At 32.1% G+C, this 27,001-nt stretch overlaps 1 protein-coding gene across 1 annotated transcript; it reads left to right on the forward strand.

The window, feature by feature from the left end:
- Window positions 1-228: 228 nt before the first annotated feature.
- LOC132757498 (phospholipase ABHD3-like) lies at window positions 229-22,837 on the forward strand. Its single transcript, XM_060748796.1, has 10 exons — window positions 229-403; window positions 6,069-6,232; window positions 8,760-8,881; window positions 9,430-9,490; window positions 11,002-11,044; window positions 13,191-13,303; window positions 14,114-14,290; window positions 17,968-18,019; window positions 19,395-19,560; window positions 20,369-22,837. Exons 1-10 carry the CDS (start codon window positions 293-295, stop codon window positions 20,551-20,553), a joined length of 1,194 nt encoding a protein of 397 aa, XP_060604779.1. The 5' UTR covers window positions 229-292; the 3' UTR covers window positions 20,554-22,837.
- Window positions 22,838-27,001: the final 4,164 nt, after the last annotated feature.

Here is a 27,001-nt window from a genome sequence, read left to right on the forward strand (position 1 = left end):
TCAGTGATTACCAAAAATGCTTGGAATATTCCATTAATGTCAAGGTGTGCAGAATTTAACAGGTGTTTACAACTGCAACACAGGTATCAATTCAAGCATTTCAACTGATACAAAACATAGAAATAATCACTTTATCATATTCGTAAAGTTTCCAAAGACTTCAATTGAAAAATTACCTTTTTTACTTAACAATTTTTAAAAGCCCTACCTTCTTATATAAATAGACTGTCTGCTCCGAAAGGCCATAAACTATAACGATAAGCCGGTTTACTGCGGCTGTCAAAATTCCATCATGGAAATGATTAACACATTTATGGAATATATTTATGCGTATCCGTGTACATTTATAGTTTTATTATCTTTAATAGGATATATTCTTTACTATTTCTTATATGTTGTCAAGGTAATTTACTTTTAAAACAACTTTTTACTTAAAAAAATAAAACAACTTAAGTACGTATCACGTTGTGTGCATGCGCCAGAACCCTGTAGTCTGTACACAGGTCTATGTACAGTAGCCCAACTGACTGGGGCAGGGCTTTTTAAGTGGTCCATATCGAGAGTCAATTAAACTTGTCATAATTTTTTCATACATTTCAACTTTCTGCCCCTTTTCATCAAATATTTGATTTCTTTGGTCAGATGGTGTTTAACAGTTTAAACACTAACCCCACTGTGTTAGAGGTCCAAAAGTTAAACAATAAATATCGAATTTCTTAATGAGGTTATTAAAAACAGAAATATACTGGTTGGAGACCACCAAAACCGGACAACCATCAAACCCGGACGGCCCAGAAAATGCTTAATTTTGTATTTTCTTTGTTCAGTGGATGTCAGTCACTTTTTTACCAACAATAAATGCATGTTTCTTCTATAATTAAATAAATATATTTATTCAACCTCCGTAACTGGTAATATTTTAATGTCTATTTCAAGAATGTTGTCGTTGAAATTTGGGGGCCAGGAAAGCAATGCCTGACCTCCATATACCAGCTTATAATCATTTGCAGAGTAAACAATAGAATATCCAAAACTTCAGCATTTGTTGCTGACATATTGTATATCATGTTAAAAATCAAAAATCAAAAACAGCCCAAGCTTTTATCTGAATTAAATCACGTCATGTACATATCTGTCCGACACATGGTACTGTAGTGTAGACAAATTTAGGTAATTTTGATACCCTCCTTGTCGGGCCTCAGATATAAGTGTCAATACATTCAGAAATAAACAAACTAGTTTGTAAGTTAGGGGAAGAACCTAGCTGAACTGTGTCAAATTTTTAGGTCTCTATGTTAAAAATTATGAAATCTGTACGGAAAAATGTTCAAAAAGTGTCCGGTTGATGGTTCCCGACCAGTACAGTATGCATAATATAATTGAAAATTGTATTTTTGTGCTATTCTTTGACTTTGCCAGATTTCATTTTAGCTTTGGGTCATTTTTCACAATTAGAATAATTATTGTTTAAAAGATTGAGCAAATGATCTGAAATTTTGCACACAATTTATTGGTCAAGACCTACATCAAATAGAACAATAATCTTGAAAAATTATTTTCAGTCCTGTCATGTCAAAAACCCTTATTGGAGTCCCTTTAAAGCTGCACACCTCCAGATGAGCCAAAATATTTAAAGAAAATAAAACCACAGGAACTTGAAATTCTATCACTATTAACGATAATATGCAAAATATACCCCCTATATACTATAAAATAAGGGGTATATTTTGCATATTATCGTTAATAGTGATAGAATTTCAAGTTCCTGTGATAAAACTTGAGAAAAATGTACTTACATTTTAAGAAAAGTAAAAAGACTTAAATTTCAAATAGTAATTTACACGTTGTGTGCGATTAATGACTGATTTTGCAATATTTATCATTATTACCTGATACCTCATATAAATGTAATTTGTTATTGTTTACTGTTTTCTGAAATTCTAAAAACGTCAACGTTCGGGAACTGTTGACGGGTCAATAGTTTCAACTGTTTCCCTCGCGTGCGCTGACGTCATTGATGTCATAGAGGATTCCCACTTGAAGCGTCCATCGATCTTGATCATGAACCAGACGTGACGTGACATAGTTAAAATATTAAGTTTAATTATTAACATATGTGCAAAACTATTTTCTTGTTCCTTTTTCCTTCTGCAAATACTGTTAAAACAGTAGTTGATTAGGTAATAAAACAGTTATTTCATGCGTGATTTGGGAACAGTCAAACTGTTGGCCCAAGGTGGAGGGGGTAGTGTTTTGAACTGTTGCCCAAGGCCGTAGGCCGAGGGCAACAGTTCAAAACACTATCCCCGACACCGAGGCCGTAGGCCGTAGGCCGAGGGCAACAGTTCAAAACACTATCCCCGACACCGAGGGACAACTGTTTGACTGTTCCCAAATCACACATGAAATAACTGTATACTATATTTATACAGTGTGACTTAAACACATTTAGGGATATTTTGCATATTTTAACCTCTTTCTGGTAAATTTCATGAATTGTAAGTGCTGTTTTCATTATGTAACTTTCTTTCTTCACTTCCAAATTTTCATGAAAAATTAATTTAGCATGAATCAGGAGGTATGATTCTTAAATGCCATCACTGCAACTGTAAGTTGGAATTATCACCTTCTTTTAGCTGCAGAACCCTACAAAATAGTATTCAACAAGCAGTGCAGGATAAAAGGCAGGGAAATACAAAAGTTAAAAACTTGTTTCTTGAATGGAGCTTTACAGTTAACTTGTGCTTAAGAAACCAATTTAAGGGCAGTGACTAACAAAAAACTACCATTCAACCATGCATTTATTTCCCTGAAATACACAATGTATTGAAATTTGTTAGTGCTATACATTTTTCCTTTCATTTTTTTGGTCAAGATGAAAATAGATACTAGATTTATTTTAGAAAGCTGAACTCCAAAACCACACAAGTGATTGACTTGACACAAGACAGATCAAATTTGGAAATGCAGCAACCAAGAACATTAACTCTGCTTGGTTCCATTTTTTAATTATTTTCCTTTATTATTATTTTTTCACAAGAGTATACCTTGAGTACTATCCGCGGTATTGACTTTAAACTTGAAATATGAATAAGTGGCAACTAGAACAAGTGTATGCAGACTAAGAATTGTATATGTAGCTCCATATATTCCAGTTTTGTAATTATTTTATTAAATTATTTTTTTCCTGGAGTATAAGTTGAAGAATACATACATGTAAGTGACTGACTTGAATCTTAAAATATAGGTAGATGACTTACTGTAGAAGTGCAGTGACCTAGAACCATCACTCTATCAAGTGTATAAATAGAGTTGCTGTTTGTGGAAATGTAACATTTTATTTGTAATTAAATTTTTATGTGAATATAGAATACCTAAGTCGAAGAAATTTTTCACCTTATCTTATTGAAAGTGAATGGGGACATGCATGAAAATCATTGTAAAATCTACTAAAATAGCTGCAGAATGTTTTGTTCTGGAACATGTTATTCTATTTACTTACAATATTCATGTGCCTACATTATATTAGATTACATCTATAAACATTCTTTGTAACAAAGTTTTCAAGAAAAGACCATTAGGTTATTGTTTTCAAATTTTTCAAGAAATTATATATGTTCCCTCAGATATACATGTGGATTTATACACTATAAATCTGAAAGTCTGAATATCTTGAGGAATCGGGGATTTCTTTATTTATTTTATAGCCGATATTAGGTCATATTCCCAATTGAAAACAGTATATTTTTTTCCAAATCACAGAAAAAAATTCCCAATTTAAAGTATAACAAAATAAAAATATTTAACATCAAATTCTAAGATCTTTAAAACAAAGGGCATCTTCACTGTTATGGTGTTTAAATATTAGAAGAATGCTAGGCTAGATATTGCATTCATTTAATCACTGCAAAATTTAAGTAATGCATTTTTCCCAATTTTTAACAAAACATTGCTGAAATTCCCAATTCCATGGGAATGGGTCATGTTCCCAAAATCCTGAGAAAAAACCCTTAGAGATGAAAAAAGGCAATTTGAAATATTTTTGCTGAAATAAAACAGCATTCCAAATTTAAATCTTTACTTTGAAAGTAATTAATACTATTTCTATATAAGAATTTATTAATTTTGCTCTATCCTGATTTTTAATTAGACTTATGCTTAGAAATGCTATGAAAGTAAGGCTAAATTAAAGCACAGGCACTTGGGGTGTGGAGCTTAAAACGCCTTTAAAATCCAAATAAAATGTATATTTGTCAATCCCAGCACATGTACATGTTATATATATCAAAAAAACTTAATATAAGCCGTTTTGAAAAAATTTCATATTTCAACGTCTATATAATGTATTTTATCCTGTCACTTGTGTATCATTTTCGGCCCGATAACAAGGTGCCGTATATTTTTACTGATCTACGGCACTTGATCACGTGGTATGCATGTTTGCCAGACTACTTTTCAAGAAAAAATATAAAAACTGTCGTTAAATCTTCTGTGTATAGAATAGCGAATTTCGGAAACATTGATAAAACTTTGTTTGTTTATTTTATTTCACTCTATAATTTTTCAAGCGAAATAAAAATTATTAAAAGTGAAATAAATGTAAAACTTTACTCGTTTACGACATTAAAATAGCGTACTTGAGATTTGATTGTTTTGCACGTGCTGTTTGGCGCTACATTGTGACGTCACGTAAACAATACTTTAAACGTCTGTGCAGCGTTAACAACTGAATAAAAGATATTGGTGTTCGAATTCATTTTCTTAGTTAGACCATTTTCTTTCATTCTAGATAGTTTTCACAACAAAATTCGACAAAAAATTGTTTTTACTTGTCACATTTTTCAAACAAAATGGCGCCCTCAATGTGAAAATACACAGGGAGATAATAAGAACGGCGAGTGCATTGTTGTAGAATAATGCACGCTTCGGGCCTTCTTTGTTTATATAGAAACATTTCCGATAGTGTGATTAAAGGTAGTTTGCCTAATAAAATTCTTTAAAAAAAACGGTGACAGGATAACCCAATAAATTCCTCCGCCTCGCCAGATAAACTTTCTCCATCCAAGGCACCAACCTATTATTCTCTATATTATAGACGTTGAAATATGAAATATGAAATTTTTTCAAAACGGCTTATATTAAGTTTTTTTGATATATATGATCAGTAAATGTGCTGGGATTGACAAATATACATTTTATTTGGATTTTAAAGGCGTTTTATTTAGCTCAACACCCCAAGTGTCTGTGAACAAAAGAGAAATCTTGAAATACCTAAGCCTACAGTGGCTGCTATTGAATATACCCATGCAACCAGTGCAGACTAATTTATGCTTTTGATCATAAATTATGCACTGTTTGCTATTCAGTCAGTTCTCATTTTAAAATTTTCCCTTTTTTGTCCGGATTGGAAGATGTCCATTTAAGATATTTTAGTGTGGTCAGGGTTAAGTTGGTATAGTAAACATTTATTTTTGTTCTGTATAGATCTTACATGTAATACTTGTTTACTTCATGCAGTGTTTGTGATTTGGTATCACGTCATGTCATATAATTATGATAATAAATGATAAAATTTGAACAACATTTAATATAGGTATATGATCAGTATGATTATCCTTAGTAGTACATGTATTGTTTGATTTATTAATATAAATTGGTTATACTGTTTGTGAACACATAATCTTTGTTAGGTTTTTGGCATTATATCCATAACAGAAAAAAATCTTTGTTTAAATGAATAAAAGAAGTTATTGCATTGATATATATTTATATATTTACTATATTATCATTTATATGGTGCAGTGATATTTTTGTGAGTTTCAAGTTGAATAAATAAGTTAGTGATGGCATAATGATAATATATAACTCTGCTAATAAAAGTAAATTGATATAAAATTATAACCAATGTTTAATCATACATGTATATTTAAATGCGCTCTAGAATGTACATGTATGCACACTTGAAAGGTCTTTAAAATCAGACAATATATTATATTAATCTATATATATTTATGTTTTTCATTTTTGTTATTATTAAATAATATTTTCACAATGTTTGAATTTTTCAGAAACCTCAGCTAGCATGTTCTGATAAAAAATTCCACAAGTTTTTAACAGACAAAGTTCCTATAGTGCATGAGAAGTTTTGGCCAACAATATGGTGTTTAGAAAGTCGTGCTATGACTATCATTAGGTCATTTATAGAAAAGGCGCCTACAGTTCACTATGATTCGTAAGTTTTGTTTTTAGTAAAAAAATCCTGTGTGTTTTGATTTGTAACCCCATCCTCTCACCCAAAACTTGGAGATTGCAGTGTAAGTAAGACAAGTTTTTACTTTTAGTCCGCCTTGACTTTGCCATGTCAGAGTGATCATTTGTTTTAACAGGGGTTATTTTCAACTTGCACTGGGCAGTGTTACTTTGTGAGGATTTTACCTATTGACTTTCCCAACAGGGCAGTGTCTTTAATTAGTAAGACTTGAGTTTGACAATCAATAAGTCAAAGTCCCCACTATTCTACAGAGTTACTGGATAGGGAGTCAGGATTACAGCTAACTTGGATATGCATTACATTTAAGACCCCTTGATTTTTTTATCCAAATATTAAGGTGATTTGAAAAATTTGTTATGACAATTATCAATAGCTGGTTGATTAATTAAAAGTTTACTATGATTCAGTGCACTTGAAATCACCATTGTCCTTAAACTAGTACATCAAGATCATGATTTTGTTGACCTTAAGTAAGTACACTATAGACATGAAAGTCAATCATTAAACCTTATAATAGTTATATGTACATGTATCCAGCTGCGAAGACTTATATGTTATCAATCACACACTCTTAAATTCTTGATGTTTTTAAGGTAAACTCTTGTACAGCTTTGAATTTATAATGAACCCAACCTGCTTTGAATTAATTGGGGTTGTGGGGAACCAAGGTAACACTTGACAGACTGGTGCACTAGTTGGTACTGTCAACTACACTTATGTAGTCAAACAAGACTATTGTTACTTGATTCGTTTATTCTAAAATCCCTCCAATTTATTGAAAGAACATTAGGTTCATGTTCATTATATAAAATTAGTGTCAAGACAAGTCAATCTTCATATTCGAAAAAAAAGATGAACAAAAAGAACCAATTCTGATATAATATAAAACACCATCCTTTGGTCCTGGCCGCAAGCTATCCCGATGACTTGGCAAATATAATTACAGTAAACATAACTATATACATTTTCATTATATGTTTTACAAGCAACTCTTGTTGTTGTTGTTACATAGTCAGTTGCCAAAGTTAAACTTTTAGTGAGTATTATATTGTTTGCTGGCATTGATCGCAAACATAATTCATTAACCAGCTGATTCCCAGTGGGAAAACTAATAGATAATTTATAAGAATTTGCCTATAGAACAGATCAACTGGCAGTATCGATAGGGGAAAAAAATTGATGTAACATTCTATCAGACAGTCTAGAGGTGAATATTGTGTCAATATGCACTATGGCTTCTTTCTTTTTTTCCGTATCTTAGAGGCTGAATATAGGTCTTTTTCCAAACTTGCAAAATTCCAAGTCAAATTAAAAAAATCGTCAATATTTCCACCTTTATACATGTACATGTGTACGTTTTCATCCAGAAAATGTCATTTATAAAGAAAAATAAATAAAGCCAATAATAGCTTTAAACTCTGACTCCCAATAACCCAATTGGTGGAAAAACATCAGTATAATAATAATAATTTGTCACTTTAGTGCAATAACTGATTAACTCTTATTGAATTTAGTGTCCAACTTTATTTGTCATTCAATGAAAACGCTCTATTTCTGTGCGTTAATTTTCATAGAAGAACAAAAGTCGATACTATATCGAATTCCGTCCATAGTCGACTTCTATTTTTCATAGTACTTCATAGAACCGCATAGTGACGTAATAAAGTGAATGATAATGTGGCCAAATAAAGCTTGACACTAAATATGTTAGTATTCATCCGTGCTGTTCTATAGAAATTAGAAACATTCTCCTCTCGCTATCGCTCCCGTCAAAGTTTCTAATTTCTGTAGAACAGCACGGATGAACACTAACATATACTAAGAAGGACTTATTCCTTCACTGCACTAAGGTTACAATATATCCTACATTATAGTAATATGATAGTTCACTACATAACTTGGGACCAGTACTATGAAAGTTTTACAGTAATTGCCAGTACATAAAAAGTTTACCAATGTGTTATTAAGAGGAGAGATAACTCTTACATATTAGTACAACTGACTGCCAGTCATGATTTTTCCCCTTTATTTATCAGTATTGAATCAAAATGGTATCTAGGATGAATAGTATCAAAAGCAGTTATACTATAAGAAAACTGCTGTTTTTCTGAAAAAAAGTTTAATTTTATCAGTATTAAAGGTAGCTGACTTCAGATCATTCATCCCATACTGCTGTGGGTTTCTAGGGACTTCAGATTCTTTCATACATGACAGCTGTCAAGCTTAGGCTTGTGAATTGTATTGCCCACTCATGCACGAAGAGGCACCTAGCTAGCTTAGGTCTTCTTCAGACAGAAAATTTTGAAAGTCACCATATAAATTTTTACAGTATTGCTGTGTCTTAAAACTCAACAAATAAAATTGAATTATTTTGATCACCTTTGGCAGAGTTATCCACACTCTAGTACTGTCCAGGTGTAAAGGAAGTGCCTTGGTTCCTAAGATAGTCAATTCTACCGTGTAAACAGATATTGTTTCCATTTTTTAGTGAGATGCTAAGTATGCCAGATGGTGGTCAGGTTCGGTTGGACTGGGCTTATAATAATGAAAGTACAATACATCCAGATCCGGAGTCGAGACCAACTGTGGTGCTTTTACCTGGACTTACAGGTATGTAAGATTTACTTCCCTTGTCATCTGTTTTAGGGACGCCTGTAGCAAATTGATTAAAATGCAAATTTCTACTAAAACAGCTTGAATTATGGGTTTCAAAAAAATGTACAAGGGTGGTTTACATTTTATCATGAAGCTATTTAGTTACCTTAGTGAATTGTTGTGGTACTTTTTAGATGTCTTCTTTTGTCTGCAGTAATAAATGTTTGGGAATCTAAGTTTTTCTACCACCAGTAGTGTTGGAGAATCTAACAAATGACCTAAACGATTAAAAATTATGTACTGTGAATTCACTATATTAAGTGGGCATGAAATTCGGTGGTTTTGTCACAGAGAACATTTTTGTGGGTTCTTAAATTCGTCGACTGTTTATTTTTCCGAACGGTAAAATGTAAATAATGTCATGCAAAATAATCTTACAGCAGACGAAATGAAATTTCGTGTGATCTTAGATTCGTTGAATGACCTATCCACAAAAACCTCGAAAGTTAGTTCACTATGAATAATAATGATTTTGCAGTAATTACACATTTATTGTTATACAGGTACCAGTCAAGAGACCTATGTTCTAAATTTTGTCACTGAAGCTACCCAGTTGGGATATAGGTAAGTATAGTACACCAGCTTAGCTCACATAGGGAGAGCACCAAATCAGTAATCTAGGAGTTGCTGTGGTATGAGCATCGGGTGAGGTCAAATTTCTCTCTGATGATATCTGACATAGAGTCTACTAGTTATTTGCCTCAGGTGGGATTAGTAGTCTATCACTTGTAAAGAATTTTGATAACTTCTGGTTAGTTATCAAGTCAGTTAAACTTTTAAATAAGTGTAATGAATCTGCAGAGCTTTGAATTTAGAACAGACCAATCAAAATTTAACGAATTTAAATATAAAAATATAAAAATTCAGCTACATTTGCACCAATAGTTCAGGGCCTGTCCATAGATGTGCAGACTGGCGTAGTTCTATACTTATGACAAAGGCTAGTTTTCAGGTAAAGTGTTAATATTGATATTGCTTGAATAATCAATGAACATATATCATGTTTTTACAGCCCAAGATAATTACATGTATACAACTTTAAAATGCCGGAATAGGGTTGTAAAATTATAAACAGTAAGATATCAAAATTTTGCCAGTCAAAATTATTGGCATTACATGTACAAGTCTATGTATCACAAGGGATCAGTGTGACAACAACTATGCACTAACAGACATTGATACTTTGATAATATCTATTAGCTTGTTTGATCTGTCTTAGAAGTTATCTACAGGGATATTGCTGAAATGAGACATACGGAATTTCTTCTGTTGTCAGGCACTAATAGTCTCAGAGAATTTAGTTCTTAGAAAATAGTGTCACAATAACTCACAAGTAAAATCATAGCTTCAGGATTTGTAAAATGCACATAATAATCAAGTTACAAAACTCTGGTTTATAGTTTGTCTATATTATGCCCCTTTGTAAGTTTTGAAACAATCAAGCAATCACAACATCCTCGGCTATTATCAATAATAATCTCAAAGTTAATACGGATTGAAAGTAGTTCTACCACATGGTTTCAGATGTAAACAGAAACAGAGAGTGTAATCTTTGATAATGTAAAACGAATGTATATATTTGACATCCAAACAAAGATAAAGTCTGTTTCAGTACAATTATGATTGAAAATATGTCTAACAACCATTTTTGATTGAAATATGCCCACTGATGTACAATATTAAACAATCCAATATATGATATCAACAGGTTGGCATTTTGTACTTTCGGTTTCTACAACCACAATAGTTAATATATATATAATGTATAGTTTGCTTTTGTATCTATGAATTTGTTTATTTAAGGTTATATTGGAAAAAAAAGTTGTCAACAACTCCCAGCATGAAATTACTATTTGTTTATATGTTTAGTTTCTTAGCATAGGTTGGACCGAAATATCGCATCCATTCTGTGTATTGATACTACATTGTATTGTGTTTGAGGTCCTTATCCAAAGACTAAGTGAAAGGGCTGTAAAGTTGTGATTGACAATCAAGATGTAAATTTAACCCCCTTTGACATGTAAAATGTGTGTATAATATTATAAGTAGTACATATATGTATGTATATATTTCAGAGTTGTGGTCTTCAATAACAGAGGGAATGGATCTAAACTACTTGTGAGTACAAATAACGGCATATATCTATTTCTCCCTGCTGAAGTTAGTGATAAGAAAGAGTAGTCATGGAAGTGTTAGGTTTGAACAGTATATAGGTGCATATCAACAAAAGAACATCACAAAACTGTAAAAAAGTTCTGTTTAAAGAGAATCCATAGAACTTTGCCTGAATAGAACAGGACAGTGATAGCAGAATATAAACCTTATCTAGCAAATTGTAATTCTTTTGGTCTGAAAAATGGATTTTACATTTGTTTGCAAAATCTGATTATTCTGCTTTTTTCTTTTGTTTAAACTTCACAAGGATTAATATAAAGAGTAGATTATTTGTATGACATGTTAACTTTTGTGATAAATTAATAGAGCAATACAGTGTTGCATCTAGGCCGCGTGATTTGCGCATATTTTTGCAGATCGCACATTTTAATGAAGTCAATGTGCGCAAAGTCTCGCATCTGACGATCTTTTCAACTTAATTTAGTTAATTTTCATCGTATCTTGAACGCTTCTGCTATGTTTGTTTTCACTCGCGGTAATGACTAAAAAACGCACTAAATCATGTGTAGCAGCTGACCGGGTCATCTCGCGTGTATAAATTGATGGTTTGATCTGCGCACTTTACTAGGTTTCGTCAATATTTTATTTTTTCTATTTCGGTTGTTGAGCGGACGATAGCTGTCAAAAATGCCTAGAATTCTTTTCAGAATGTTACATTGTTAGGTAAATGCATGTTCCCTACATTTGTTTTCAAATCCCCCACATTTTTCGGACAATCCCCCATAATTTCGAAATTCTAGATGCAACACTGGCAATATTGGTTTTATTATGCCCACACCATGTAATGGCCGGGGCATATAGTGTTACCCTGTTCCGTCCTTCCGTCCTTCGTCATTCTGTCATTCTGTCATTCCGTCATCATCAGTTTCCGTTCATTATCTTAAGAACGGTTGCACACATTCAACTCAAATTTGACATATGGATATGTCATGAGAAAATGCAGGTCAAGTTCGAATTTGGTCATGGTTCGATGATTTTTGGCAGAGTTATGCCCCTTCTACTTTGAAAATAATATGAAATTCAGTTTCCGTTCATTATCTCCCCAATGGTACAGCACATTCAACTCAAACTTGAAATATGGATATGTCATGAGAAAATACAGGTCAAGTTCGAATTTGGTCATGGTTTGATGATTTTTGGCAGAGTTATGCCCCTTTACTTTGAAAACAATATGAAATTTTCAGTTTCCGTTCATTATCTCCCCAAAGGTACAACACATTCAACTCAAACTTGACATATGGATGCGTCAAAGGAATGCACAAGTCAAGTTCAAATTTGGTCATGGTTCAATTATTTTTGGCAGAGTTATGCCCCTTTTACTTTGAAAGTAATATGAAATTTTCAGTTTCAATTTATTATCTCCCCAATGGTACAACACATTCAACTCAAATTTGACATATGGATATGTTCTTGAAATGCCCGGGCCAAGTTCGAATTTGGTCATGGTTCAATGATTTTTGGCAGAGTAATGTCCCTTTCACTTTGAAAATAATATGAAATTTACAGTTTCTGTTCATTATCTACCCAACAGTGTTACATATTCAACTTAAATTTGACATATGGATATGTCAAAGGAATGGGCAGGTCAAGTTGGAATTTGGTCATGGTTTGATGATTTTTTGGCAGAGTTATGTCCCTTTCACTTTGAAAATAATATAGATACATCTTAGGAATAAGCAGTTTAAGTTTGAATTTGGTCGTGGTTCAATGATTTTAGACAAACTTATCTTTCCTGAATGTTGGAAAAATTTTGAACTTTGAGTTTCAGCACTCATACTTTTAGCCATTATTTTGGCTACAAATATGCAATATGCTATTTTTAAAAGGTTAAGACTGAATAATTTCAGTGCCTTGAACATTGAATGAAAATGGTTTGTGTTAACATTGAAAAGTTTTAAGGGCTTTGAACTTAAAATGAAAAAAATAATTAATGCACCATCTGAAATTTTGGCTGCATGCGGGGGCATCCGTGGCATGATGACACATTTCTAGTTTTTTATAAACTCTTGGACGGCTTATTGTTGTAATATTACATCTTAAATATCATGCACATCTTCCTTTAAGTGTTGTTCACAATATCTATTTACAGACTGCTAGAACATATTGTGCATGTAACAGTGAGGATCTAGGTCATGTTGTGTCACATGTCAGACAAAGATTTCCTGATGCACCACTGGTTGGGACAGGGATATCCCTAGGAGGGTTAGTGCAGTTCTATTAATGTTTTCTATATAAGGTGTACTCTCAAAAAATTAGCTTCTTAGGGTAGAATCCATTATTGTCACTGAAATTCTTTGAAGCAATATTGTAATTGTTTATTCTAACTCGACCCGCATGTTTCCCTATTGAACATAGAAGAACAGAAAGTGTGGATTATTATGTTAATATAAAATCACTGTTTGACGTTCTATATTTAGACATGTGACGTAATCATTATACATGTGATGTAGCTATTAAAATGTGACACGCTGAAAATTTGTAATTTGCAATTTAACTTGATATCAGGTACAGCAGCATTTATTTGTTACTCCGTGTTAGAATCGGAATAATTTATCCAAATCGGTGATTTTATCGCTTGATATAATCACTGTTTGTCATTCAGATGCACCCTTGTGATATAATTCCTCAACAGTGATTTTTTTGAGTGATGAAATCACTGTTTGGGATATATCATTTCTTAAATAAGTCAAGATAAAATAACACTTAAGATATTTATTTCAACTTTCAGGAAATCTTAAAAAAAAAAAAACACCAACAACTTACTTTCACATAGGTGAAATAGAACCGTTTTGTTTTATTCTAGAGCAAAATTTATAGTACGAGTGATTGTGGTCACTTGTTGTCAGCTGTCAATTGGTTGCCATGCCAACCATGATACATGTATACAAATGGATACTCTTAACAATGTTTGAATGCAAATGTTTTTGAACCAAAGAATGTAAACTTTATGGGATGAAAAGTTTGATTTCTTATTATTTACAGCAAATTATACACTAATTGCTTTTATTTCAGGATGATCTTGTTTAATTATCTGGCAAAGTCTGGCAAGGATTGCGGGATGCTGGCTGGCATGTGTGTATCTATGGCATGGAATGTGTTTGAATCTGTAACATCACTGGAGAAACCTGGATTAAATAAACATGTTCTCAATAGAATACTAGCAAAAGGACTGGTGGATAATTTCCAACAGTAAGATTTTGTTTCACCCTTTCTCTGCTCAATTTATATATAAGACTTATGATTTAAATGTTATATGCAATGAATGACTGTTTTTACAGTATCTATCAACATATTTTATGACATGACTAATGCAGTAAGGTTTTTTTAGCATATTTTGACCTTTATTGCATTTGCAACTACTTGACAATATTTATACCCCCAAAAACAAAGTTTGGGGGGGTATATAGGAGTCACCCGGTGGTCGGTCGGTCGGTCGGTCGGTCGGTCGGGCGGTCGGTCGGTCGGTCAGTCCAGACGTCCGTTGCATTTTCCTTGTCTGGAGCATAACTTGAAGACTAATGATTGGAATTCAATATAACTACACACAATGGTCAAGCACATTGAGAGGAAGTGCAGTGCACAAGAACCATAACTCTATCTTGACTTATTACAAAGTTATTGCCCTTTGTTACTTTTCCTTGTCCGGGGCATAACTTGAAACCTACTGGTTGGAATTCAAAACAACTTCATACAATTGTCAAACACAATAAGGGGAAGTGCAGTGCACAAGAACCATAACTCTATCTAAAGTAATTACAGAGTTATTGCCCTTTGTTACTTTTCCATCGCTTTCTTTTGTCCAGACCATAACTTGAAGACTAATGGTTGGAATTCAATATAACTACATACAATGGTCAAGCACATTGAGAGGAAGTGCAGTGCACAAGAACCATAACTCTATCTTGACTAATTATAGAGTTATTGCCCTTTGTTTTTTTTCCTTGTCCGGGGCATAACTTGAAAACTACTGGATGGAATTCAAAACAACTTCATACAATTGTCAAACACAATAAGGGGAAGTGCAGTGCACAAGAACCATAACTCTATCTAAAGTAATTACAGAGTTATTGCCCTTTGTTACTTTTCCATTGCTTTCTTTTGTCCGGACCATAACTTGAAGACTAATTGTTGGAATTCATTATAACTTAATACAATGGTCAAGCACATTGAGAGGAAGTGCAGTACACAAGAACCATAACTCCATCTTGACTTATTACAGAGTTACTGCCCTTTGTTACTTTTCCTTGTCCAGAGCATGACTTGAAAACTACTGGTTGGAATTCAAAACAACTTCATACAATGGTCAAGCACAATAAGGGGTAGTGCACTGCACAAGAACTTTAACTCCATCTTGACTAATTACAGAGTTATTGCCCTTTGTTACTTTTCCATTGCTTTTTTTGTCCGGAGCATAACTTGAAGACTAATAGTTGGAATTCAATATAACTTCATACAATGGTCAAGCACATTGAGAGGAAGTGCAGTGCACAAGAACCATAACTCCATCTTGACTTATTACAGAGTTATTGCCCTTTGTTACTTTCCCTTGTCCAGAGCATAATTTGAAAACTACTGTTTGAAATTCAATACAACTTCATACAGTTGTCAAGGACATAAAAAGGAAGTGCAGTGCACAAGAGCCATAACTCCATTTTGACAAAATACAGAGTTACTGCCCTTTGATACTTTTCCTTGTCCGGAGCATAACTTAAAACGTACTGGTTGGAATTCAAAACAACTTCATACAATGGTCAAGCACAATAAGAGGAAGTGCAGTGCACAAGAACTATAACTCCATCTTCAGTATTTATAGAGTTATTGCCCTTTGTTTCTTTTCCTTGTCTACAGAGTAATTCAATAAAACTTCATCAATGGCCAACCACATTGAAAGGAAAAGAACCACAACTATCTTTAATTGCCCACAACCATAACTCTATATTTCAATTCTTTTACAAGGTATTCTGTTACTTGTAACATCCTCATTTCTGAAGCAGTCTTGTGGGGGTATTAATCACATTTAGTGATAGTTCTAGTTAAATTTATAATACATTTTCAAAATTTTCATGAAAATTAGCGTGAATCTGGAGGCTTTCTGCTTTAAGAGGAATATAGTGACAAATAGAAGAAACAAACTGTTTTGATCAAACCATATGACCTTGGGTTGTCCCAAATCTTGACCACAGGGCCATGATATGATCAAATTTGATAAAGGACCACAGTACCTTGTCAAATACCAAATACAATATTAAAGTTGTGAGACAAAATGGTATAGGTTTTAACATGAACAATACAGTAAACTTCACTTATAGCGAACACGGTTATAGCGAACTTCCGGTTATAATGAACAATTTTTTTCGGCCCGAATTTTGCCCTTCTTTATTTAATATAAAAATTTACGGTTACAACGAACATGGTTATAAGGAACTAATTTCTTAGTCCCAATTTAGTTAAAAGTACGGAAAATTACACCTTTATAACGAACTCTAAAATATCGGCTATCTGTAAAAAGATCCCGCATTTTCAACTTTCGTTTTCATAATGGCACAGATAAAAACTCGGCCAGATGTACCGTTTATTGTTGTATGTACTTCTATTCAGCTGTAAAAATGAATTTTTATAGCAGTACTTAATAGTTTTCTATTAGGATATTTTAGCACTAAGTTCTTGTAACCAAGAAAAAAAACGGTTATTCCTTTTATTCTATTATTTCTTTTCTTAAATAGTTTTGCTGAAGTAAAATGATTATAATCATTTATAATCGGTTTTCAACATAATCACACAAAGTATAATTGATTGAAATGAAAAGATATCTATATCTTTTATAAGTAAAAGTCACGCTTAAAACATAATAGAAGATATTCAATATGAAAGGAAGAAAAATCGAAAATCTTGTTTATTCTTAATCATGGAAAGAAAACAAAAAGCACTGAGTTTAGAAACAAAATAATGTATTTTATGAGAAATTGTGAAAGGGAGTAAAACTAAAACTGAAATAACAAAGGATTTTCAAATTTAAAAAAAAAGGACGCTCTTGGGTATTGTGTCTATAAAAGACATGAGTGACTTAAATTTTTCTAAAACAAATGCTTTTCAAAATGGAGGACGATGGTAAATAATCAGTTCGTTATATGCAAATCTGTTCGCTATAAAAACTCCTTATACAAGGAACAAATTTGCTATATGCTTACAAGGAACTCCGGATATAAGGAACAGATTTCAAATGTCCCAATGAGTTCGTTATAAGCGGAGTTTACTGTATGTGTTCATGAGAAATCAAAGTGAGAAACAATGCACAGTCTGTTGTAGAATAGTGTAATTGAAATAAAGTTATTTTGAGTTATAATCAAACATCATTTGAAAATACTAATCAAGAACCCCCTTGCACCAGAAAAAGCCTACAGCTTTTCTAAAGGTTACATATGTTATTTTTAGATGAATTGTTTCATATTAGAGTCAGATAAAAAAATTAAAGGCAGAAAATGAAATTTGCCAACTATAAAATACATAATCAATAAGGAAACCCCTCAATATCTCTAATCTAACGGTCCGCACTTTATATTTAAATTAGTCAAGTGGACAATTTGTTAAAAGTAACTCAAGGACGCTGTTTTGAAGAAGACTTAACAGAGATAAGATGCACTTTTCCAAGTTAAAATTACTTAAATACAATGTACTTATTTGGGAACAACACAGAATTGGTTTTAAAACAGAAAATAAATGCTGAAGGCTGTTTTAACATGTTTCTGTCTTATAATTTAACACCATCATTGTGAAGTTTTAAGTTTACAGAATAAAATGCATTATATTGTAATACTAATAGTAATTTTTATGCAGTTTTAACATTTTCTGTTTGATTTATATTTTAGATACATGCATTTATTTGAGCAACACATTGATGACTGTGATCATGTGTTAAAAGTAAGTTCATTATTTCTTGTTTTGTATGCACAATCTTGGAACGTAACTATAAACTCAAGGGAGGATTTTCTTGTTTGTGGGTACCAACTGATTTACAAAAAGAGAAGTTGCAGTTATTATATAATAGTTATATAACTTTATGATATTGCTATTTATGTTTCTGAAACTTTATCTTATTTAGACAATGGTTCAAGTTAAAAGGGTTTAAAAGCTATATCTTATGAAATATTTTTGTAAAATTTATTAACAGTAAAATTATAATGTTTCGATAATCTTATGGTCCAACTTCAAAAAAGTTGTAACATGGAACATCTCTGATATTTAACAATCAGGAATATTGTACATAAACTAAATTAAATGTTTCTGAACAAAATGTTACTCTGCTATTTGAAAGTGAATTGGTCAATAATTAAAGATCTGTAATGCCATAAATAATTTTGTTGAGAGTATTTAGTATCATACTTGAAAACAAACTGCAAAAGAAATATATGATATAACATACTGTACATGCCATATTTCCAGCCACCCAGATTTGGTTTTAAAAAGCAGGTGATTTGGACCAAAGAAGGGGGATTTTTAAGCAAGCTTAAACCAGTCTTAATCTTAAAACTATGCAAACATATAATTATATTTCCCCCATTTTATTATGAAAATGAGCATTTCTACAACATCATTTGATATTTTGAAGTTTTAAACAAAAATATTATACCTCATTTGCATACACCTTTCTATATTTAATATGAGGTCATCCAGTCCATAAATCGCATACAGACTGGCTTCCCAGTCCATAATTCTCATACAGACTGTTTAATCGCGACTTTCACGACATGGGAATTTCACAACTACAGAAACAGACGATATTGTCAGAATGTCAAAACATGAAATTTTTAATTACACACTGAACAAATGAAACTATTATTTGAAAGCAAATTATAGTAAAAATGACAGCAACAAAAGGGATGAAAGGATTTAGATTCGGTATAATGTAACAAATAAAACATGGCCTTTCCAACAGACTACGCTTCGGGCCATATAACTTCCTCAATTTGACCAACCAGTCAGTAAACTTGAATATTTCCCTCAAGGCCATGTTTTATTTGTTAAATGTGTTCATACTAAATCTCTTTAAACCTCTAACAACATTCTTTTTGCAAGAAATATTTTTTGAGAATATCCAAATGATACATTTATAATGTTTTGATCAATATTTAAAATACTTCTGGAAAATGTAACCATTGTAGACCAATTCACTTAAAGTGTGATTTTATCTATTTAGTTAATACACTGTATATCTTCCCTTGTTGAAGGGAGATTCTGACCCAGTACAAAAATATTACAGAATCTAGCAGTCCATAATTATTTTTTGGTGTTTCAGAGCACAACGATAAGAGAGTTTGATGATAGGTTCACAGCGCCAATGTTTGGTTACTCTACATGGCAGGAATATTATAAGGATGCCTGTATACATGACAAGGTTCATCATCTCGAGGTACCAGTACTATGTTTGAATGCTGAAGATGATCCATTTTCACCTAAACATGGTAAGCATTACAAATAAACCTTTAACATGCTTGAACAGAAATTGATTAATAATATCTGTCATATTTTGCGGTTTGGATTGGAATATCCATCTAAAGGGTACCCACCTAATATGCTACAACAAGGCTTGCTGATTTGCCAGCCACGGGCAGGAACACTCCAGTCAAATATTCTGATCTGAACAGCAAACACATGCAAGATATTTTATTTTTCTTGCATATTCTACCATTATATTGAAAGGTAAAAATGACTTGCTCATTTTTCATAGTCAAGTTGAGCTGAATTGACTCTATATTTCAAAAGATTGACTCTTATATTGGGTTTTGATTAACTGTTGATATTGGAAAATTTTAAGGATAAAATATAAATTCTGATGGATATTTCCTTGAGCCATGTGATTTTTATTTATCATTCATGCAAAATAAATTATAAAATCAAAAGGAATTAAGACAAAATGTTATGTCTTATTTTGACTTTCACCTGTTCACTCACTATTTATCGTGGATTGGCATAATGTCACTTTAACCACAATAAATTTTTCACAGAAATTGATATCATTTTGTCTGTAACTATTTTCTTACAATAGGGTATAAATTAACATCTTCAATCATAACTGCAAAAAGATATCATCTTAAGAATCCAGTTTCATCCTAAAAGGCAAGAAAATGAAATAATCTTGGAGCAAGTGACTTATCTGACATGTATAGCAGATTTAAAGCTAGGCAAATCTATTACATAAATACAGTATGTTTAAACTAAGTTTTAGTAAACCAAATGTAAGATTCATTTGACATGCTCTTTATCTTACAGCAATTCCAGTAAACGAGGCAGAAATCAATGACAACATTGCGCTTTTAGTAACATCTCATGGCGGCCATATTGGATTTCTGGAGGGAATGTTTCCAAGGAAACCAGGCTACATGTATCGCATATTCTCACAGTATATTGATGGTGTATTTAAACATGGTCCAAAATCTCATGATCACCAAGAATGAGCGGAGATAAATGGGTCAGGAAGTCTCACGAAGTATTGACTATAGATAGAAACATTTACCTAGTCATACACAGTGTTACACTGGCTCATTGTTTTTCTACATAGTTTTTATTAAAATATTTACAAGAAGCACTTCACACTGAGGTACTCACAGTACAGTACTACAGTAAAGTTGTAGGATCAAAATCATTTTTTTTTTAAACACTTTTTTATAGCATACAAACATTTCACTGACTGTTTTATACAGCTTTTATACATGTATACCTTATAACTTTGTTCGCTCGAACTCAGATCACTTGAATACCTTCCTTCGCTCGAACTCATTGTTTGGTCCTGTCAAAATCCCTATGCAATATATATTGTTTAATCATGGAAATTGATTGAACACAGGTTGCTCTAACTCTCGAACCTGATCTCTAGTCCCTTAAACAAAAAAAAACAACAAAAGTTGCAGGATGACAAGTTTTCAATTGGTGACAGTAGACTTCATATGTTTCTAACACAGTCATTATGATAATGTCAATTAATTGATACTAAACCAAAGGTGTTATTTACCTACAAATTTGTTTATTATGATAATATATACAAATATATGGAGTTTTCAAATAATTTTTATAGTCTACTTTGTATTAAAATCATTGCCTTAAATATCATTATACAAATAGACACCTCAAAGAAGTGTGCAGACCTATTTTAAATCAGATCATTATAACCTTGATAACCTTCGTGGAAATGTCCTTGTTAAAAAACAAACTTCAAACTGCAATTTGTATGGGCCCTCCGAGTTTGAGGGAACGGTGTATGACTGTAATTTTGTTAATAATAACATATTATTATTAATCCTGTTCAATACATACTGTGTTAAAACTATGCTCGTTCAATATCACTATATATTGACTGAATAATGTAAATGTAAGTTTCAGTTAAAGTAGTTAGTGCATTTGGAAAATCTTAACTTATACTTTTACTAGTTAAACAGTAGTTGATTGTTTGTTAGGGAACAATATTTTGTAATCAAATTTTGTAATTAATTTTTTATTTAATTGTTTATATACCGTAAGTCTTTTACTTTAATTTATTTTTTGCCAGACGTGAACATTAGAATATGAAGAAAAAAACGTGAAAATTTTAATGGTGTATATTTTTCTAGTTATGGCTCTATACTTTTTAGATTTGTGTTCTATTTTCAAATGTCAGCGATTTAAGAAGTAGTTGAGCTATGATGACATTATTCCACAATTTTGTTACATAGATTTTATTTTACATTTCAAGTACAGTTGACTCTCAATAAGTCAAAATCGCTTTACTTGAAATTCCGCCTTAGTCGAATAATTTCTAAAGTCCCATCAAATTTCCTTCTTTATCTTTGTATTTTAACTCCGCTTAGGTCAAATTTTGACTTACCGAGACTCCTGTTTAGTCGAAAAGAAAATTTGGTCCCGTCAATTAAAGTACAACATATGTTCATCTCAATTAGTCGAAGTGTGAAAACAGCCGACTGATCAAAGGTCGGCGACATCAAGGTGAGATGTTGTCACTCGTGATTTACACGTTTCATAGTAATTTTTAATTGCCGGTCATCATGTATTATTAACACGTCGTAAAAGTGGCTTTAATCCGTTTCAGGACTTAATTGGTTTTAACAGTTAGATAACTAAATTAAAATTTAATTACATTGCTTTAAGAAAGTTGACTCGTGCCAGTCTGACGGGTGGTTACTTAGTCAAATAACAGCCTAGGTATTGATGTGTGTTATCAACGTAAATAACATTTGTATAATTAATGTTCCGTCATATTGCATACATTAATTTGTACTTCCGGTTCACGATAGTTGCTAATTTCAATTTCGTCCGATAATCAATTAAATCAAATATAATTGTGGGTTTATGTTTCACTATTAATATACATTGTACATGTATTAAATTTTGAATGATATATTTTTGTTCATCTATAATTTGTAGTTGTAAGTTATTTACCGTCATTTCAATGGTCAAATATTGCAGCATTGCCGCTAACAACAATAACAACCTACTTCTTTACACATTCAATCAGGCACATGTATATACATGTACGAATGTCAACGTAATGGCGGTAGTTCCACATTACTCGAATTCCGTTTCTCTCGAAGTAAAATGCCCAGTCCCTTGGATTTCGAGTTACCGAGAGTCAACTGTATATAATCATTTTCTTTATGTAAAAAAAAAATATTGTTATTTGATATTGTTTAAAGTTTCTTGCCTTTTGATGATTAAACAAATTTTTAAAAATATCAAATTCAAAAACGATATATAACAACTTTAATATGTTTTAAGAGACTCATTTTTTTGTATAATTAACGCAAGAATATTTATTTTTAATGTCATATGAACCCCGTTTCTTAAATTTGTATTAAGTATGGATATGTTCTTTGAATAGTTACTATGTAAGGCCAGCCTCAACATGTTTGTACAATTGAACAAATTAATGACATATATATTTGAAACAATCTTAATTGTCAGAAGCTAAAGGTATGTTGCTTCAAAACTAATTTTCCATCCAAGGCAATTGATATTTTGTCAGGTGGTTAAGGTAGTTGACTTCAAATCACTTGCCCTTCACCGCTGTGGGATTTGAATTCTGACAGGTACTTTAGATTCTTTCATGTAAGGGAGTTATCCAGCTATCTTATGGAACATTGGTGATTCTCTATGCCTGAAATAATGTACAGAAGTGTACCAAAAGCAGGAGAGTCGCCATATGATCTATACAGTGTTGGTGCAACTTAAAACCTGACAAAAATTAGTCTTAAAATTATTTAGTAATTATTAAGTTCATTTACTGTATAAATAAATTTGATGTAATGTGGTTAATTGATGTCCTTGTTTAATTAATAGTTGTATTTTAACATTAATACTGTGTCTATCATTGTATATAAATTTATATATACATGTATGTTAGGTATATGATTCACCTTATAAATGTTTATTCACATACTTTATATTTATGCAGGGTAATGTGTTACTGCAATCATATATTCTTATCTTACAATGCATTTTCTTGCCACTTTTATCAGGGCATCCATGGCCAAATAGTTAAGGTCATTGACTTCAATCCACTTGCCCCTCACTGCTGTGGATTCGATTCCCAGACGAACTTCAAGATTTTTTAATGAAGAAGCTATCCAGCTGAGCTTATGGAATGCCGGTGGTTTTACTCAGGTGTGTGTGTGCGTGAAATTACGCACAGAGGGTCGGTCACCTTAGGTCTTGCTGCACCAGTAAAGGTGGAAAGTTGCCATATGACCACTATAGTGTTGGTGCGACGTTAAACCCAACAACAACAATTTGCCACTTACATGTTGTATGTTAAAAAAATATTTGTAGTATTTGCACAGATTTTTAATTGGTATGTTTTCATTATTAGTTATTTATTTAGCAATGTTATTTATTGTTATATGCCTGTAGGAAAATGCCAAAAAATAGTTGTTCTGTTTATAAAATATAGTGACAGAAAGGTAGTATAGAGAACTCTGTATGCAAATACCTAAGGGGGAATTCAGGGTTATTTGAAATGAGTAAAGTTTTATATCAATATCAAATAATTCAATGTGTTTGGTCTCAATACAGAATTTTTGGTATAATTAAAGAAATCTAAGAAATAATAAATTAAATAACAAATGAATTATGTCATTTAAAACTAATAATCAACAGAAAATAGGTTATATTTAAAAAAAGTCCTTCTGAATAAATCTTTTATGTACAAGTCCTTTATGAAATTGAATATTGTAAACTGTGTGTGTGTGTTTTTGACAAATATTTTGTTCTCCTCAGTCAGCAATACCTTGCTCTAGTAAATTTCTGGTAGAAAGACACTGAGATGAATATAGTTGAATATTTAATATTATTAACAGTGTTTATTTTATAGAAATAAAGTTTCTGTATTTTTGTTTGTTTTTATCTGTTATCAGAAATGTGATAATTATATTATATTAAGTTTTACTTTTTTTAAAGATGAAAAAGAAGTTGTAATAAAAAGGAAGAATTCATATATGTTTACACCCATAAAGTGTAAGTAAATGTTTACATTGTTTATATAGTAGCTCACCTAAATTGTTCCATTGTTTAGATCTATATAGGCTTACCTAATTTTTTTCATTGGTTTGAAGCAGTGATTTTGTACTTACAGTATGAAGTACAAAAGAATTTAGAAAATTTGAGTCGCGCCATGACAAAACCAACATAATGGGTTTGCAACCAGCATCCGCGCAGTCTGATCAGGATCCATGCTGTTCGCTGTCAGTTTCTATACTTGTTATAGGGTTTTTAAGCGAACAGCATGAATTCTGATCAGTCTGCGCGGATGCGCATGCTGGTCTGGATCCATGCTGGTCGCAAACCCATTATGTTGGTTTTGTCATGGCGCGGCTTGTTTATAAAATCTTCCTGTTTCTAGGACAGTCCTAGATAATGGAATGTTTAGGAGTTTCCACTATACCGTAAATTTATCCTAATCTTCAGAGAATAATTAAGTGCTAATGAAGTAATGGGAAATAAATTCAGTTGACAACAATAAATATGAAGGTTTCATGAAAATGCGTACATAGTTTTAATAAAGAACCACAATGTACTGAATCCAGTTATTGCAAACAGACCTCATTTTGAATCAGGTCCAATCTCTAACATTTTATATGTGAAATGTTCAAAATTTAACTATTTAGTAATTTTTCATTTATATTTTATATTGTTTTTTTATCGCATATTTATTGTTATTATTGTTTTGTTATTTTTGTATTGGCAAATTATTAAAGATATTTTTTTTGTTACTTTTATAAGTTGATTATTCCAAATATTTGTATGTTAGATAGATGTTTATGCTTTAATAAAAGAACAATTTGAAATTAAATATGTAGATATTTTTTATTCCCTCCATTTTGAAGAACTTATTATATTTACAAACATTATTATATAATGGTGAAATATTTACAAATATTACATTCACATAATTATATAACAGTTATATGATATCGACACTGTTATAAACATATAAATTTTATATTCAAATTTGGTATCAATCTATTTCTATCACTATGGTATCTGTCTATTTCTATCACTTTAGTATCAGTCAATTTTATTGTCCCCCGCCTTTTCGAAGAAAAAAGGGGGATATAGAAATAGGCTCCGTCCGTCTGTCCGTCCGTACGAACCAAGAGGTACTTGTGTGACTTAGAGAACAATGGGTAACAGTAAATTCTCTTTGATCCTATTCATTCCGTTTTTACTTGTGTGCCTTTTTTTAAGCCTTGTGTGACTAAAAATGGCCAAAAAGATCAAAGGAAAAGTCACACAAGTACCATTTTGTGAGTCTGTCCGTCCGTCTGTCCATCCGTCTGTCCGTCTGTCACACTTTCGTGTCCGGTCCATAACTTTGTCATTTATCAAAGGAATTTGAAATAACTTGGCACAAATATTTGTTATAATAAGACAATGTGTCATGCACAACAACCAGACCCCTACCTCCAGGGTCAAGGTCGCACTTGCTCATTCAAGGTCAACATTGTCTATTTGAGGGTATATGTCGTGTCCAGTCCATAACTTTCTTATCTTTGAAGGGATTTTGTAAATACTTGCCACAATGGTTCACAATAATCAGACGATAGGTCATGCGCAACAACCGGTCACCTACCTCCAAGGTCAAGGTCACACTTGAAGGTCTAAGATTAATATAGTCTCTTTACAGGGTATATTTTGTGTCCAGTCCATAACTTTTTCAAAGATTAAAGGATTTTGAAAATACTTGGCACAAATAGTCACTATAATAAGACAATGTGTCATGCACAACACCTGCATCCCTACCTCCAAGGTCAAGGTCACACTTAGAGGTAAAAAATTAACATAGTCTGTTATAGGGTATATTTTGTGTCCGATCTAGAACTTCTTCATAGTTCAAGGGATTTTGAAATAACTTGGCACAAATAGTCACAATAATAAGATGATATGTCAAGTACAACACTTGCAGCCCTTCCTCCAAGGTAAAGGTCACACTTAGAGGTCAAATGTTAACAGAGTCTGTTATATGGTATATTTTGTGTCCCCTCTATAACTTCTTCACTGATCAAGGGATTTTGAAAATACTTAGCACAAATAGTCACAATGATAAGATGATATGTCATGCATAACACCTGTGTCCCTACCTCCAAGGTCAAGGTCACGCTTAGAGATCAAAGATTAACATAGTCTGTTATAGGGGATATTTTGTGTCCAATCTATAACTTCTTCATAGGTGAAGGGATTTTGAAAAAAACTTGGCACAAATAGTTACAATAATAAGACGATATGTCATGCACAACACCTGCACCCCTAACTCCAAGGTCAAGGTCACACTTAGAGGTCAAAGCTTAACATGATAGATTTTTTTTCGGTGTTTCATTTTATTTCTTTAATAAATTTATTGTTGCATTTGCAGATCTGGCA

This window comes from Ruditapes philippinarum, unplaced genomic scaffold, assembly GCF_026571515.1.
Source record: "Ruditapes philippinarum isolate M1 unplaced genomic scaffold, ASM2657151v2 ctg1267_1_1_1_1, whole genome shotgun sequence".
NCBI lineage: Eukaryota > Metazoa > Mollusca > Bivalvia > Venerida > Veneridae > Ruditapes > Ruditapes philippinarum.

What these genes read in the sequence shown, in the direction of transcription:
- LOC132757498 (XM_060748796.1), top strand. Translation starts at nt 293, where the DNA reads ATGGAAATGATTAACACATTTATGGAATATATTTATGCGTATCCGTGT. An exon ending in ATTTCTTATATGTTGTCAAG is followed by an intron (nt 404 to 6,068) that starts GTAATTTACTTT and finishes TGAATTTTTCAG; the next exon opens with AAACCTCAGCTAGCATGTTC. An exon ending in GCTTTTACCTGGACTTACAG is followed by an intron (nt 8,882 to 9,429) that starts GTATGTAAGATT and finishes ATTGTTATACAG; the next exon opens with GTACCAGTCAAGAGACCTAT.